Source organism: Anolis carolinensis, chromosome 4, assembly GCF_035594765.1.
Source record: "Anolis carolinensis isolate JA03-04 chromosome 4, rAnoCar3.1.pri, whole genome shotgun sequence".
Lineage (NCBI taxonomy): Eukaryota > Metazoa > Chordata > Lepidosauria > Squamata > Dactyloidae > Anolis > Anolis carolinensis.
In genome coordinates this window covers 169883852-169901139 of record NC_085844.1, presented here as the reverse complement: position 1 = coordinate 169901139, position 17288 = coordinate 169883852, and the positions used below count along the sequence as shown (strand labels likewise).

Here is a 17288-nt window from a genome sequence, read left to right as displayed (position 1 = left end):
CCTTTGTAATACTTGAGCTGCCATCCTATAATCACCAACCTAGGAGTAAACCCAGTAAGCTCAATGGATTTCCTTCTGTGTAGACGTACATAAAAGTGCACTGGCAAGTGAAAATGTTAATTCACTGGCATTTGCTTCAACTAGGAAAAAGTGGCAAGCAAACACGCTTTTACAGAAAGGCAAGAATGACTCTGAAATAACATTCAGATCAAAGTTGGAAACAATACTGTTTGGAAAACAAATTTAAGATTACACATTGAGCTCTCAAGAAAACTAGAAGTTTCAAAGTTAGCAGATGTATTTCCAAAAGACAAAAAAGAGGGCACTTCATGTGGTAATACTTGAATGAATATTTGCAAACAAAAAGGAAAAGCTTTCTTTAAAAAGCAAGTGTTCCATCTGAAGAATGAAACATGGGATTATATTCTGACAAAGACATCAATAGATAAAATAATGTTGTTTTTTTGTAAAAAATTACATCCAAATAAACTCAATATATTAACTCTGATACAACTGGAAGGAGTGTTACTTTCAAAGCAAATATTGATGGTGATGATGAAATCTGAATTCCCTTTCCACTTACAACATTCTAGTCACATTCAATAAAGTGTGTCCATGTGAAAATAGTGTCTATTTCCCATTATGAGTTATGATAAAATCAAAAGAATTGTAGAATTGGAAAGCCTCCTAAAAGGATAGCTGACACTCTCCCACTGCCACCCATATAAAAATCTGACCAAAATACAACCTTATCTTCACAGATCTGCAATTCTTCAAAAATAATGTTTTAAATTACATGCTTAATTATAAATGTTAAACTCATTTGTTCAAACAGGAAAGTCTTCCCACCTTAGTCAATGATGGATTTAAGGAACGCAAAGCTGTTGAGGGGTCTGTGATAATCTGGAGAACAAAAAGTTGACACGCTTTTCATTATACTTCATACTTAACTGTGTAGAAAACACAAAGCATGACATTAGAAACAAGAATCACTAGCCACAGTCAACACAGCTAGAGCCACAGATTTCAATGGAATATGACCACTTTCTACCAGTTTGTCTGCAGTGGTGCAATGGGTTAAACTTTTGTGCTGGCTGAACTGCTGACTTGAAGGTTGGCTTGCTGACCTGAAGATTGCTGGTTCGAATCCACGAGACAGGGTGAGCTTCCATCTGTTAGCTCTAGCTTGTGGGGACATGAGAGAAGCCTCCCAGTAACATATCCGGGCCTCCCCTGGGCAACATCTCTGTAGACAGCCAATTCTCTCACCCAGAAGCGACTTGCAGTATGTTCTCAAGTTGCTTCTGACATGATTAAAAAACCAGCTTATCCATTGGCTAGAAATTACTTTGAAGAACAAATAATTTCAAGTCATGAAGATTTCACAGCTTTAAATGTTAACAATAACGGCCAGTGGGCCCTTGGGATCTGCTAGAGTTTGGTTCCAGGATCAACCTCCACTCCACGGATACCAAAATCCATGGATGCTCAAGTTGCATTATATACAAAGGCATCATAAAATGGTACGCTTGATATAAAATGGCAAAATCAATGTTTGCTATTTGGATTTTCTATGAAGAGGAAATCTGTGAATGCAAAATATGTGGATACGAGGAGGCTAAGTAAAAAAATTCAAATTGTGCAGCAATGCTTCTTATTCTCAGAGCAGCATGAATTTTTTTAAAGCTAAAAAGGAAACATATATCAAGTCTATTGCCAATTTAATCACACATCTATTGTTCACTACTTATTATGGTTATTATCATATGATCTGACCTATAAGTCTTCCCATTGGGTTTGCTATCACTGAACCTCACCTTTCCATAAAGGACCACCAGCTCATAGATGGAATCTACTGTAGTGATGTCCAAAAGGCCTCAACCCATAGTGCAGCAGCTTCAAAAGTTTTATAGAAAGCCAAATCTGCTCATGCAAGGTAGTGAACCTCACAATAAGAGGTCATGATGTAGCAGAAAGTTTACTTTGTTTTGTGCATGTGTGTGCAACTTTGAATGCTTTAAACCACGTAGCTTTCAACTGGAGAAAGAGAGAGGGGAAAAATGGCCACCTGTCTAGTGACATAAAACCAATCTTCTCTTAAACGTGCCAGAATAATTTTTCTCCACCTCAACCACAGTTAAAGCCTTCAGTCTATTCATTACTGTCCTTTTATAGTATTTTTATTTAATAAAACCTATTAAGACTACCATACAAATCTCTTTACTTATGCCTTTATCTTTTAACTGATCAATTTTTATATTGCTGACATCCCGTCTTCACCATTTGCTCATTTAAAAATTCATAGTACATGAGCGATGTCTCTGGAGAAAATGTCTATAAAATTTGTTACAGCTGGCAAATGTGTATGAGTCAGTGATAGCACATGACTAAATGCTTCACAGAAAATAAAACTTGTTTCTGTAGTAAGCAGAACTGTTTAAATGTTATTTATTTTTATGTTTCAAAGAAAATATATTGTGAAGTGCTGCATTGATTTAATACGCAACAGTGTCTGTGTACACGCTGTACAAGGAAAATTTATGAAACCTTTGCACAACTCCTTTAATTGAATTTTCCAAATCTCTCACCACACACAAATAATCAATATCTTCTGCAGAGAAAACCAGTCAGAATTATTACAGTCTTTCTTTTCAATTTTGTTGTCATCAGCACATACAGAGCACCTGGATATTTGTAATGTCTAGATGGCAAGTTATTTACGTCTCTTAAAATGTAATTGCTATTAAGTGAGACTAAACCGATGTGCCTTGCCTTTATATTTAAAATAACTATCATACATCTCAAAGAAGAAAAAGGTATTTAGAGTACTTATAGTTACATATGAGTGATCATATACAGCACCAATATAATTAGTAACAGTTTTAAGTTTTCATTTAATCCTCACATTTGAGTGCTACTGTATCTTATGAGATGAGGGACCTCCAAGAGAAGCAAGGTGTTAAAACAATGTATAAAGGACATGATACATAATGTTGGTAGAATCTCACACAAGCAACACACTTTGACAGGTCAATATGTGCATAGGGGTGCACGTATGGTTAGTTGTGTGTGTCTCAAGCCTTACAACTATATGTCTCATATGCATTTGTATGTCTGCCACCAAAGTTAATAGCTTAATATTTCATCTACATAGCATAGGCTATTAAATCACTGGAGAGGTTTGTGGTTTGCCTCCAAAATATCTATCATAAAGGTAGCCTAGGCCTGCGATGCAGCACACATTGAAGGCTATATTTTAAAATTCACACCCTAATTACAGCTGTGCCAAGTATTAAGACAAGTGTCTTGTAGGAAACAAAGTGTTCTTTCATATAAAGAATGAGAGGGAAAAGGGGACTGAACCACTCTGTATTTATAGGTCAAAAGAATAACTGAGTACCAACCATTTTTCTTCCTGTTAAGTAGTATCCCTTTACTAGACAGATTAAAGTCTCACCTGAAGCACACAAAAAAATCTCCACAAAAATCAATACAGCCAAAACTTTGCCTCTTACAAAATAATCTTAAGAATGGCACAGCTTTCAAATGAACTACAGCTTCAGCCCTATATGTGTTTACCTGGAGGAAACTCAAGCGCAGCTCACTTCTCAGTAAGCATGTACAAGATTTTACTATAGGGATACATCCCTAAACCACTCTAAAGGAACAAGGTTGCAGTTCTGGACACATTTACTTCTGAGTTATATAAAATGTGCTTTTTAAAACTTTTTGAAAAAAACCTCCACCTGTCTTGAGATTATGAAGCATTACTGCACACTTTAAAAAAGGGGATAAATACAGCTAGCATTCTGTATCCACGGATTCTTCATTCATGGATTCCCCCTCCTGACCAAAGAAAGTGCAAAATACAGGGAAGAATATGTCTGAGTGCTGTTGTGTGCTGTCATTTCTGACTTAGGACCCTAAGGCAGAAGTGTCAAACTTGTGGCCCTCCAGATGTTTTAGATTCAAATTCCCAGAAGCTCTAGCCAGCTTGTCAAATAGCCAGAAATTCTGGGAGATGACATATAAAACACCTGGAGGGCTAAAAGTTTGACACCACTGCCCTAAGATGAAACTACAGTGTCCCCTCACTACTTCGCGGTTCACTTTTTGCGGATTCGCTGTTTTGCGGTTTTTCAATAAACTCTAAAATAATATTATAAATAATAAAAATTTACAATTTACAGCCTAAGGAAGGGAGGAAGGAGAAGCTGAAGGGAGAGAAAAGGAGCCCAAGCAGCAACGGGAGGAGGAAGCGATTTATTAACACATGATTGATTGATAAAGACTTAAAATAGTGTATAACTACTAAAATAATGTACAAATATTAAAATAAATATAATATCCCTACTTCGCGGATTTTCACTTATTGCAGGTGGTCCTGGAAGGTAACCCCCGCGATAAGTGAGGGAACACTGTATATGAGGTTTTCTAGGCAGTATTTGTTCAGAGGATGTTTGTCCTGGCCTTCCTCCAAGGCTGAGAAAATTTGACTCTCCCAAAATCACCCAGTAACTTCCCATGTCTGAATGGGGATTCAGACTTTGTCTACCAGTGTCCTAGTTCAACATGCAAACCATTACACCACTGGCTCTCAGATCTGAAGGCACGTTTATTGTATTTCATTATTTATTTGTTACATTATTTATCTTCAAACCTATATCCAAAGATGTCTAGGCAGTTCACACATACATACCGTGTTTCCCCAAAAATAAGCGTGTCTTATATTAATTTTTGCTCCCAAGGATGTGCTAGGTCTTATTTTCAGGGGATGTCCTATTTTTCCATGAAGAAGAATTCACATTTATTGTTGAATAAATAAATGAAGATTTATTATATACTGTACAGTAGCTGTCATCACAAACCAGAATACCAAGACAAACTGTGAAATCCTATCAAGAATTTTTTGTTACTATCATTATTTCCATGTACATCAATCTATGGTACGTACATTTACCGATCCTGCATGCTCTGGAGTTCTGTTCGGCAGGCATGCTTCCAAACAAAAACTTTGCTAGGTCTTACTTTCAGGGGAGGCCTTATATTTAGCAATTGGGCAAAACCTCTACTAGGTCTTATTTTCAGGGGATGTCTTATTTTTGGGGAAACAGGGTAGGACTGTAACACAAGAGCATTATAAATGTAAAAAGAAAATAAGAAAACTCTTTTGACAAATATAAATATCACTATTTAACACCTGATCTGTCTAGATATGCAAACATTATTATTATTATTATTATTATTATTATTATTATTATTATTATTATTTTATTTTTATACCCTGCCTCCATCTCCCCGGAGGGACTCAGGGCGGCTTACATGGGGACAAGCCCAGTCAACATAGTTAAAATATAAAATATGAACATACTAAGTACACACATGGTACATAGAAGTGCATGAACAATAACATAAAAATAGAAAAATAAGAACATTATAACCAGATAAATCAATATGCTGATATCTAGTAAAATTTATTTATTTTATTTATTTACATTACTTTTACCCCACCTTTCTCAACTCCAGAGGGGACTTAAGGTGGGTTCACAACATGGCAACAATTCAAGGCCTTTAAAAACAGAGGAGAAAAACAACCAATAAAATAAAATAAAATAATATAAAATATGAAAATACAATTAAAAGCATTTAACTCCACACAACAGGGAAAATCACGTGATCCATAGGCGTAGTCCAGGCCGTTCCATTAGTCAGTTACACATCTTTCCTATCTATTATTTCACCAGATTTCCGAAGGCTTGGTCAAAGAGCCACGTCTTCACTTTTTTTTTTACGGAAGATTAGGAAGGAGGGGGCTGATCTAATCTCCTGGGGAGGGAGTTCCATAGCCAAGAGGCCACCACCGAGATGGCCCTGTCCCTCACCCCCGCCAATTGCGCCTGCGAAGAGGATGGGACCGAGAGAAGGGCCTCCCCAGACGATCTTAGACTCTGAGATGGTTCATAGAGGTAAATATGTTCGGGCAGGTAAGCTGGGCCAGAACCATTTAGGGCTTCATAGGCTAAAGCCAGCACTTTGAATTGTGCTTGGTAGCAAACTGGCAGCAATGGAGTTGGCGCAACAGAGGGATTGTATGCTCCCTGTATGCAGCTCCGGTGAGCAATCTGGCTGCTGCCCATTGGACCAGTTGCAGCTTCTGAACAGATTTCAAGGGCAACCCCACGTAGAGAGAATTGCAGTAATCTATTCGGAATGTAACTAGAGTGTTGCCCACTCTGTGGTCCACGCTGTGAAGATCACTACACAGAGAAAATCCAAACACTACTTTTCTTACTGGGTAGATTTATGAAATGCCTCACACCAAGTACATCTTTGGCAGTGAACAACCTTGAAAGAGGGGTATATTCTCAAATCTTAATGATACAGGAAAACTGTGCACAACATATGCCACGTTCTTCAAGAATGGGAAGAAAATAAAACATGTAAACTCAGCAGGTTAATAAAGTGGGGAAGCATTGCATACTTTATCTAACAAAGCTCAGAATATAGATTTTCATTTGTTGGATTCAGAATTGGGCAACTGCAGCACTCCATGTCTTCAAATTGCAACTCCCTCACCCATTTGCTATGGAGGATTTATCTGCTGAAAACTGTAGGCTAAAATTTTGGGAGGTGTAGAGTGTATAGCTTCTCATCCCTAAAGTTGATTGTAGTAAATGATTCAAACCACTTTCTCATCACTACTAAGACAGCAAAACTGCTCTTTGTTTTGGCTCCAATGAAGTTAGCAGCTATTCCTCTATCTTCCATAAGTGTACCATTGAAGGTTGTTTGAATAATCTTAAAATGGGAACCTTCCAGGAATCAAGATCATCAGCTGAGACCTACAGTTTTTTTCCAACGCACTGTAAGACACTATGGCAAAGGATTTATGTAATGGATGGAACAGATAAAGATGCTGCTTTACCATCCAGTTATGCAACCACAGTATCAGACCTTTAGATCAGCCATGTGATCAGGGAGAAGCACAGCCATAGCTCATTGACAGAGTACCTGGTCTTCAAGCAGAAAGCTTCAGACTCAGTATTTCAAAACTGGGATGGAAAACCTTCCATCAAAACTTGAAATAAGTTAGTCAACGTATGTTTTAGTACATAACTTCCATAATTCCAGATCAGAGCCATATTGCATGGAAGTGTTGGTAATTATGGTTCAAAACAACTGAAGACCACTAGATTGCTTAACACTGGTGAAAATAGTACTGAGTCGGATGGGATGAATGAACAGCCTGACTTAATAAGCTACCTTTAAAAAAAAGGCCCTAAATGCTACAATGTAGAGAAAATATTATGTTGTGTCTTGTCCTAAATACCCAGCATAGGACACATCTACTTTCCTACTGCTACCCAGCCCCCCCCCCCCAAAAATAGCTGCTCTATCTTTGCTCAATTTAGTCATTTCATCTAGTACATTTCTCTCCTGCGATTCCATCATGAACTCAAAGCACTGTGACAAATATGTGATTCCCAAGTTGTCTTTCAATCAGGCAAAGATTTGACATAGATCTGCTTAACTTCAGCAAAACGGCTGTATCATGCAGCTGAATCACAAAGTAGTTGCAAAAGGCTAGGCACAAAATTGCTGTTGGGTTCAATATTGTCTGCTGGCCTCCCACTGCTCCATGCTCTTACATGACAGAAAACCTGTCTTGAAATCTACTGAGAAAATGGGACTGTATGCAGTGTGACAAAACTACATAACAGGAGGGCACACAACATTACTTTTCTAAAAGCCTGAAACACTTTGGTATTTGTTTTGCCTACCCAAGTACATTGATAAACAGATACTTTGATTCTGATTGATTAAAGAATTGCCTAGCAAGTAAATCATCAATTTTAGATCTTGAAGGATATTTAAACATGTCCAAAGAGTCAGTAGGGGAAAGGTTCATTTTGTTTGCACTTAGTCCTTTAAAATGCTAAAACTGTTGAGTCTCCTCTGAAATATGCAGAGAGCAACCTACACATCCAGAAAGCATGCTTTGGACGGCAGCAACCCAGCAAGATTTAATCTTCTGGCAGCTGCTTTTGACTTTGCTTACATTCTCTTCAAAAACATTTTTGTTTACTGTAAATGCTAGTCATGGACAAACAATGGTGCCATTTTTTATGCTGCTAATGCAAAATGATATACTAAGATCTACATAATGCTGCCCATTGATGAAGGAATGTTCTGAATTAAGTTGTTTTAAGTAGAGGCTGTTTACGTAAAGTAAATAAATTTCATGTCTCACCATGTGATGATAATGTGACATTCCATCTGTATCAAGCCAAAGAATAGTCATAAGTTTTATGTCTTCAGCGTAGCTAATTAAAAATAATGATGGAAAGCCACATCCAAGAGTTAGAAGCAAAATAAGAGTTCTCTCTTTGGCCTCCACCCCTATCCTTTTCCTCCATTATGCATGTGCTTCTGTCCAATTCTGATTAGGACAGCAAAATAGATCTAAGACCCCACCACAGCTATGTTTGTGCTGTGCAGTTAAAATTCAAAAGTATCATTTCGATTCATATGCAATTCTATACATCACAGTAAGCAATAGCTGCTTTATGAGCTTATAAAGTAGTTAGCATTAAAAAAAGTGAAGAAAACTGAAGAAAACATCACAACCCGGAATGTTTAATGAACACTGTAGCTATGATAGCTAAGGAGAAGCTATCTCAAAATGAGACTAGGGATACCATGGTGTTGGATTTATGTTGCCTTTGTTAGGAAAGATGAGATGTAGGCCAATTTTTAAGGATACCACTGGTTTCCCAGTAAAGAACTGTGTCCAAGGTAAACACTTACATTTCACTCTTCTTCCACTTTGATAGCCTACAATTTGGGGAACATACACCCAATTTCCTAACCTAGTAGCTTTTGGTTGTAGATGCTGTAGTGGTAGCCTTTTCCTGCAGCTATTAATTATGACAGTATATGTTTATTTTTTATAGTGATCAAATCTTTGTATGGGGAAGAGAAGTAAGTGACAGAATACAGCACGACTGCACAACCTGTGGTCCTTCAGGTGTTCTGGGCTTCAGCTCCCAGAATTCCTGATCACCAGACAAGCTGGTTAGGGCTTCTGAGAGGTGGAACCCCAAACACCTGGAGGGCCAAAGGTTGTGCAGGAATAGAGGAAGAAACACAATTTACCTGGGATCATGCTTCAAGGATTGCATATATTCCATTTACTTCTTCTTTCCTTCTTCCTTTCCTCCCTCCCTCAAACCGTTATCATTGGTAACACCAAAACAGATTTGGGAAGGACCTCATCACATTAGGAAATACTCCATTTCTGAGACTGTTTGAAAATTATTTCCAATGGGTCCCAACACATGCCATTTACCCCATCCCATCGCAATTCATCAACATGCACCTGCAAAACATCGCAGAAACAGAGTATTTCCAGACAATATTCGAATTGTAGTATGTGAAATACTACTGAGTTTTCTATAGCTGAAAAACTGTTTTTACGTGTGATCAGGAAATCAGTATGGATCCCATTACCAATGAAACAACATGCCAGTAGGTGGCTTTTCTGGTGGGAGGAGTATTTTGACCCCTGACTTTTCATGATGGAAGCATATGCCATGTTTGGGACGTCGAAAAAGAAAGATCTCCAGAATTAAGGAAATTCAGAAATACAGCTTTACTCCACTTTTCTTTTAAAAACTTAACTGGAATCTGCCCAATTATTGAAGTTTGTAGTGCAGGAGCAGCTACCCTGGTGGCGCCTGCATCACGGATCCTCATCCCGGATCCACAGGCCCATATCCGGAGGAACAGAAGAGAGGCCCAGTTGCGGCCTCTGTTACAGTGCACAGACCATGCCCCCACTCAGATTCTGCCTGGGTGGAGCCTGGCCCTTGAACCTCAGTTTGCGAAGCCATATTTTACTGAGCTGTTGAAGTAGAACGGGAGCGCATCTATCATCCTGTGTTACCACCGGAACCAATAATGTTCAACTGGGCACGACAATGCGACCTACATGAAGTTACAGTAGTGATTTTGGGGGATGAAGCTGCTTGTTATCTATCTGATGTGGGACTAGCCTTCAGTTTCCAGAAATACATATTGACCAGCCTAGCCTGTATATGTTTATGGAATTGGAGGCAACCATTCAAGGGTTTCCTAGGAGCTACAATCCAGACCTGACTGCATGGGCCAAACAAGGAGTGCTCTTGTTAAATCAGATTCTGACCGTCCGGAAAAATGCGCCTGGCTCTCACTGAGGGAGAGGCCGGGAGAACTTCACTGATGCCATGGTCTACTCAGGCAAGGAGCCAATTCAATGGGGAGCTCTCTGAATTGGTATCCTGGGCTTGTTTTTTTGTTTTTTCTAGTTATGGAACAGGTTATGTTTCCAGGTTGTGGAAATTGTTTTAATCTATGTTTGGTTTTAATCTTTGTTGGATCAGGCTTGTCCCCATATAAGCCGCCCCGAGTCACTTCGGAGAGATGGAGATGGGATATAAAAATAATAATAATAATAATTATTATTATTATTATTATTATTATTATTATTATTATTATTATTATTATTATTCAAAACAAATACAACACTATTGATTACAACAATTCTTGTTTTTCCAAACCAAAACTGGAAACCACAATGTAAGCTATGTTTTCAGTTCTGGTTGAGAATGACAACATTGTTATGCATACATTACATTATATTTACATTTCAAACATCAATATTCTGAATTTTAACTGAAGTTCCTAAAGTGGCTAGCAATGGACATTAACTGAAAGAAATTAAATGTATATTTACAAATATACATTGTCACAGAAAAAAATGTTTGAAAAAACACCAGATGAAAACAGAAAAACTATCTAAAAGCCCACAGCTCACTAACAGATCAAACAACTACAAAGATCTTAATCTGATGCTGATAGTTAACAAAAGATACTCCTCTGAGAAGAACAAATCATAAACTGGAGATTAATACAGGAAAGCTCCTCTCTTTAGTTTCCACCTGCTCATCTCCGAAAATGGGGGTACTAAAAGGTGGCAAATATCCTAATACCATGTTCATGGACAAGGTGGTTACATACCTTGGTCCAATGTCTTAATGGGTTTCCAATTTTTCCCAGAAACAAAAGGGGATTTCTTTAGTATAGTGGGGCATCTTTGGTACAGATCTGATCACATTTTATATCACATGAAGTTCCCAAATAGCCATCCAAAAAGTATAATGTGTCCTAGAAGTCAAATCCGTGGGTTAGAGTTCATCAGCAACTGTGATCAGGCCCCCTCTGCTCGAGAGGACTGCAACCAGTCCAGCAGCCCAAGCTGATGAAAGACCAGAAGGGGTTTTCTAAGTGTTAAGACATGTTGGAAGAGAAAAAGAATCAACATTTGTATATAGAGAAACTAGGGACAGAGAGAACCCTGTGGTTCATGCCTTCTGCTTTTTTAAATCTTGGTTTCTTAGATTTCTATAACTCAAAGTACTTTGCTTCCTGCCCTCATGTTGAGATAATTTCCCCCTTTTTTCCAAAAAGCATTTAGTGTTTTATTACTCTTTGTTCAGAAGGGAGTATCATGAGGCTTCCCTTTGCTTCAAGAGACATGAGAGTCAGCATTAGTGACTCCTCTTCCAAAAGTAGGTAACCCTCTTTATCTAGCCACTCATTTATCTCAAATGAATTTCGTGAAACAATAAAAGTAAGTCTTTATCTTTTTAACCTCACCAGAGCATCCTGTATATTTTCTCTCCTAAGCTCATAGACAGCACTACCTAATGCTACACTCTATTCTGCCATAGATACCAAATATCCCTACAGGACACATCAAGATTGTCCCAGTTGCAAAATTTTGGCAACTATAACCTCACTCAGATAAACAAATTTCATGTTTAATCGTGGGTTCCATCTTTAGGTATACAAATACAGATATTTCAAACTAGGAAAAATCCAAAATTCAAAACACTTCTGATCCCAAGCATTTTGGATAACGAAAATCAACCTGTATTAACAACGATACAGTTACCTTTTCAGTAGAATGTGACCTCACTCAATGGTAAAAGGGGAATATCACATAATTTAAGTGATGGCTTATGGTCCATTACAGGTGATAAACCAACATTGAAGTTAAGAGTACGTGTTTTGTAGCTTACGGCATTCCCCCTCTTAAATGTAATAAAGAATAGCCATCTTTTGTGAAATATAATTGTTGGTTTTTGAAATGTTACCTAAGAAACTAAGTAATTGTTGGTTTAACAAAATATACTTGAAATTATTTAATGTACCAAAGACCTCTCTGTTCAAGAGTCTTATCAACAGATAAGAAACAAATATAAAGTAATAAGGGGGGAGGGTAGCAATAAAAGGATGCCATTTGTTCATAACATGTAAAAAATAAAAAATGAGAAAACACCACTCAACCCATCTGACACTAGGCAAGCTAAGTTGTCATAGCTAAAATGTCCTTTATTCTGTGTCTTTTAAAAACTAAATCATAACCATGAGAGAAAATTAATCTATTTGATCAAGATGTGTGGCTGGCTGTCTGGCAGCAAGAACGCATTGCTGAGCTAAAGAGATTTCAGATCTTATCGATATAAATGCTAAATGACTCCAAGTTTAGGAGGAAGGAAGTATTGCCTTGAGTTTAAGGCACAGAACCAGGAGTCAGCTGTCCTCTCAATTTGCACTTAACACAGTCAGACAAGTCACTCATCTTCATAGCCTTTAACTGTATGTTTGTCATCAAAGATACGCATGTCCTGTAAGCGCTGATGCTATTTCTCCAAGTGCGTAACCCAGCAACCTCAGTGGCAAGAGTGTCATTTTGGAATCTGCTTCTTGGCTTATGTAATAGCATTTCCAAATATTTTTGGAATCTTTGTTTGTATATGGGAGACCCTGACACAGAGGGAGAAACAATTGCTCAAACCTTCCTATAAACATGGACATCATTGGACAATGGCATCATGAGTTAGAAGAAGAAAAACTGGTCCATGACATGCAGCATCACATATGACATCTGCTTGAAAAAGTATTTTTTTAATCTCTCAAAACGTAAAGAACAAAATTCTTAGGGAATCTTAAACGTTAATGGATTTATTTCAACATATGTCGATCTCTGTACTAGCTGAAGCTTCCGAACTATCTTCAAAGGCAGCCTCACGTAGAGAGCGTTGCAGTATTCTAAGCGGGATTTGACTAAGGTGTGGACTATCATACCCAGATCTGGGATCTCAAGGTATGGGCCATTTTAGACCATTTTTGCAAAAGTGAACAGGTGTTCAACAAGCAGTCAAAACTATTGGTCAATACAGTCTTTGGGTTTTAAAATTGCTTTTAAAATGTTGTGTTTGTCATGTATTCATACACATATATACAATGTTGCTTAGAAGTCCCAGGGGGCAAAAAAGCATTTAATAAATACTGTCTATGAATGAATGAATGAGAAGTATTCCCATTCAGCTCATTTATTTAACTCACTCGTAGGCTCATTATGAGCCACTCAGCTGCACAACACCAAACTATACATGTACCTATTTTCAGAAAGAATCTGCTTAAAACCTTGAGCTGGGCCCCAACTCAGAGAAGCAGTGACGTCAATGATATGCCTCATGTGCTTAATGCAAGACATGTTCTTAAGCACTTTGCTGAGATGGAACTTGGTAAAATAGAGATCATACGTCTCTGAGATGTGGCAAGGCTGTATTCATAAATGTTTGTAAAGTGCTCTCAGGTCCTCCAGTAATAGGCACTAGAGAAATATTATTATCATTATGAAAGCCTTGAGATGCATCAAGGCTTTACTGTTCACTCAAGACCTGAAGTTAAGACAAGGTGATATGGATAAGGAGGAAAAGATAAATAAAAAAAAGTTTCGAACAGAGGCAGTCTACCACATCTACCCGGAGAATTAGAATACATATTCTGGCCAGACTGGCATAATTCTAAGTGGAATCCTATGACAAGCAATCTTGATATAAGTGCCCAGAGTTTGATTCTCCACATCAGCAATGCCATTTCACATTACTATTTTTCCAACATCTAAATTACTTATTTTCATTTGTAGAAAAACTACATATAAACTTCAATATGTGGCAAATGTTGATGTCTATTTTATGCTGTGCACAGACATGATGTTGTAGTTTGAACACTGGGCTACAGCTTTGGCGAACAATGTTTGAATTCCTGCTTAGCCATGAAAACACACTGGGTGACCTTGGGCAACTCATTCTCTCAGTTTCAGAGAAAGACAAAGGCAAAACTTCTTTGAACAAAGTTTACCAAGAAAACCCCATAATAAGGCTGCAGTAAGTTGAAAACAACTTGAAGGCACACAAGGACAAAAAGATTAACCACAATTGCAATATATGAGCACCACCACCACACCAAATGTATGTCACACATTACGGAATACATCTCGCTTTCCTTTAGAGCAGTGGTTCTCAACCTGTGGGTCCCCAGATGTTTTGGCTTTCAAGTCCCAGAAATCCTAAAAGCTGGTAAAGTGGCCGGGATTTCTGGGAGTAGTAGGCCAAAACACCTGGGGACCCACAGGTTGAGAACCACTGCCTTAGAGCAATGGTTCCCAAGCTTTGGTCTTTGTTGTTTTGGACTTCTATTCCCAGAAATTCCAGACAGCTTACCAGCTGTTTGAAACTGTGGGAGCTGGACTCCAAAACAGTTGGAGGATCAAAGGTTGAGAACCACTGCCTTAGAGAAATGGTAGAATGTAGGAAAACAATTTCTTATACTCCTATTCTCTACTTCATTGCAATCCCCAATCCATACATACACCAGGCTTTTGTTGAATGTTCCCCAACCATCAGGACACATTTTCTAGCGGATAGCCCTGTGTGGTGCTTCTGTAGTTGGTATTCCACATGTGAAGTGGAGAAACAGGGGTGAGCACACTAATTATGTCCTTCTTGCTCTGTTTATAGAGAAACTTTCTTTTATTGTCTTGTGAAGCAGAGCTCCTCTATCCCTGGACACTTTCTGTCACACTTCAGCCCCTTGATTTTCTATATTATTACAGACCCAAGGTCTCCAAGCCATTTCCACAACTTCAGGGGCAGGTGCTATAATCAAAAGAAGTTGAATAGTCCGATGTAGCTGTAGATTTTTCTTTCCCCACTCAATCAAATTTAAATCATAGAAGGGAAATTCCTATAATTTGGTGACATGAGAATGAAATCAACATCAGGCCAGATGTAGCTGTTGCCTTTCAACACACACATAGTCACCTCTAAAGCAAAGCCAAACAATACTCAGACATTCAGAAACCCAGTAACCATAACACATGGGTTAAAAGTAGTGGTCCAACATAGTTCCTTCATGGCACAAATGCCTGCATAAGGGAACCCATGAATGTACAGATGTACTGTATGTATATTAGATTGCATACATCTGAAGTCTACTGTACATGTGAACATTGGAGAGAGCTGCATATGCCCACATATATATTAATATCATTGGATTCCGGAATTATTGTCTAAGGTTCCACTTTTGCCACATTTCTGCTTAGTTCAGCTGGGCACTTAGGCAGTCTGAAAGCAAAAACAAACAGATGCCTCTTTTTATCAAATAGTTTAAGAGTAACATCACCAAAGAGAGCTTCCTGAAGTCACTTACACATACACACATATACAAACTAGGTTTTGCTACAAGGAAAACAAATATGTTCCAATCTCTTTAAAATGAGTGTTTTAAGCCTGCCAGAAGAAAATTCCTAAATGGAACATCAAAGTAAACAATATGTCATTTTTAAGGAAAGGGGAAATTACCTTGGGTAGGAAATCTTATGTTGCTCTTTCTCAGAAGCTTTTGTTGTCTAGCTTTCTCTACTATGGAACAAAATATATTTAGACAGTATGAAAAGTTACTCATGTGATAGTCATGTATAAGAGCAGTAAAATATATCTTCTTCTCCTTAGAATTCAGAGAAATCTGATTGAAATATTCTTGACTGAATTCTGAGTCCCACTATCCAGTTCCAAAGGTTTCCTACACCCTCTTTCCCCCAATTTAGGAAAGAGGATCCAAGACTTGGGAAGCCTAAAGGTGGAAAATGAAATCTTCAAGAACTCACTCCCACAAATACACACTTGCTCAAGAAAACATTTGCTGGGTCCAAGATGGTCAAAATGGAATAATTAAAACTCTAACACTAACCCACCACAAGGTCTAAGAGGAACTATGTCTAGCACTACTCCCCTCTAAAACATATAGGGCTGTGCTGTAAAATATAATATTGTCCACTATGATCAGCAATTTTACCTAATGCATTTTCTATAAAATCTCCTGAGTTGTACGATAGCATGAGTAAAATAAATTATGAGTTATCTGTATTGCATTATGCTGTGCTCCAATATCTGATATGGATGCTCATACAAAATGTAAATTTTAATTATGAGAAAAAAGATATACTAAATGTCCTACAGAAAGGAAAAGAATACAAAGTGTTTCTTACTTAGTTTCCTGGTTTTTCTCACTTCTTCTTGTAAGTCACCAGAGTTGTCTGAAACTCCAACAATATTCTCAAGCTCTCTGATGCCCTCTAAAGCCTGAAAGAAGAATTTAATGTAAGAAAAGAATGGCATTTCCATTACTTTATACTTGTTTTGCTTCTTCACTTTAAATAGCCAAGACAACTGCCAAGTCTGTAAGCCGCCCTGAGTCCCTGCGGGTGAGAAGGGTGGGGTAGAAATGATAGAAATAAATAAATAAATAAATAAATAAAATATTAAATTGGAAATTAAATGATTGTGTGCATGCCCAGTTTTATCTGTGCTATGAAGTTCAAAGACATGTCAGGCTTTTGCAGTCTGAAGAAATCATTAACAAGGGAAAACAAATTGCTACCCATCACATTTTTAAACTGTTTACTTGCCTGAATGCCAACTGCCTGAGCTGTTTCTCAGTTTACTCAAACTCTCTGTTGAGTAAACTCTGTAAGTCAAACGAACTAAGACGTTGGCTGGAGGATATATTTCATCCCAGCCCAGCATTTCTTCTTCCTTTCCTTGCCACTGGAATCTGACCCGGACAACTCTCAAGTAATATTTATTTATTGCATTTATATGGTGCTTTTCTCCTGGTGTGATGCACAAGGAGGCATAGAGGTAAAGGCAAAGTTTTCCCCCTGACATTAAGTCCAGTCGTGTCTGACTCTGGGGGTTGGTGCTCATCTCCATTTCTAAGCCGAAGAGACGGGGTTGTCCGTAGACACCTCCAATGTCACGTGGCCGGCATGACTGCATGGAGTATCATGGAATGACTAGCAAAATATGTTTGCAATATCTGAACTACAAGAAGTT

The 17288-nt window shown here is 38.0% G+C and overlaps 1 protein-coding gene across 5 annotated transcripts in view; it reads right to left on the bottom strand.

Moving 5' to 3' along the window:
• The window catches only part of itgb3bp (integrin subunit beta 3 binding protein), a 73139-nt gene that overhangs the window by 2935 nt on the left and 52916 nt on the right, over positions 1–17288 (bottom strand). Inside the window, exons 6-9 of one of the 5 annotated variants that reach the window (XM_062978240.1) lie at positions 16442–16535; positions 15756–15815; positions 5512–5569; positions 885–903 (exon numbers count right to left, since the gene is read on the bottom strand). In XM_062978240.1, coding sequence (XP_062834310.1) covers positions 5517–5569; positions 15756–15815; positions 16442–16535 — 207 coding nt within the window. In that variant the 3' untranslated portion in view covers positions 885–903; positions 5512–5516. Of the gene's footprint in view, positions 1–849; positions 951–5511; positions 5570–15755; positions 15816–16441; positions 16536–17288 lie in introns of those variants that run through there. The other 4 variants (XM_062978239.1, XM_062978241.1, XM_062978238.1 and 1 more) reach the window with 4 other exon arrangements.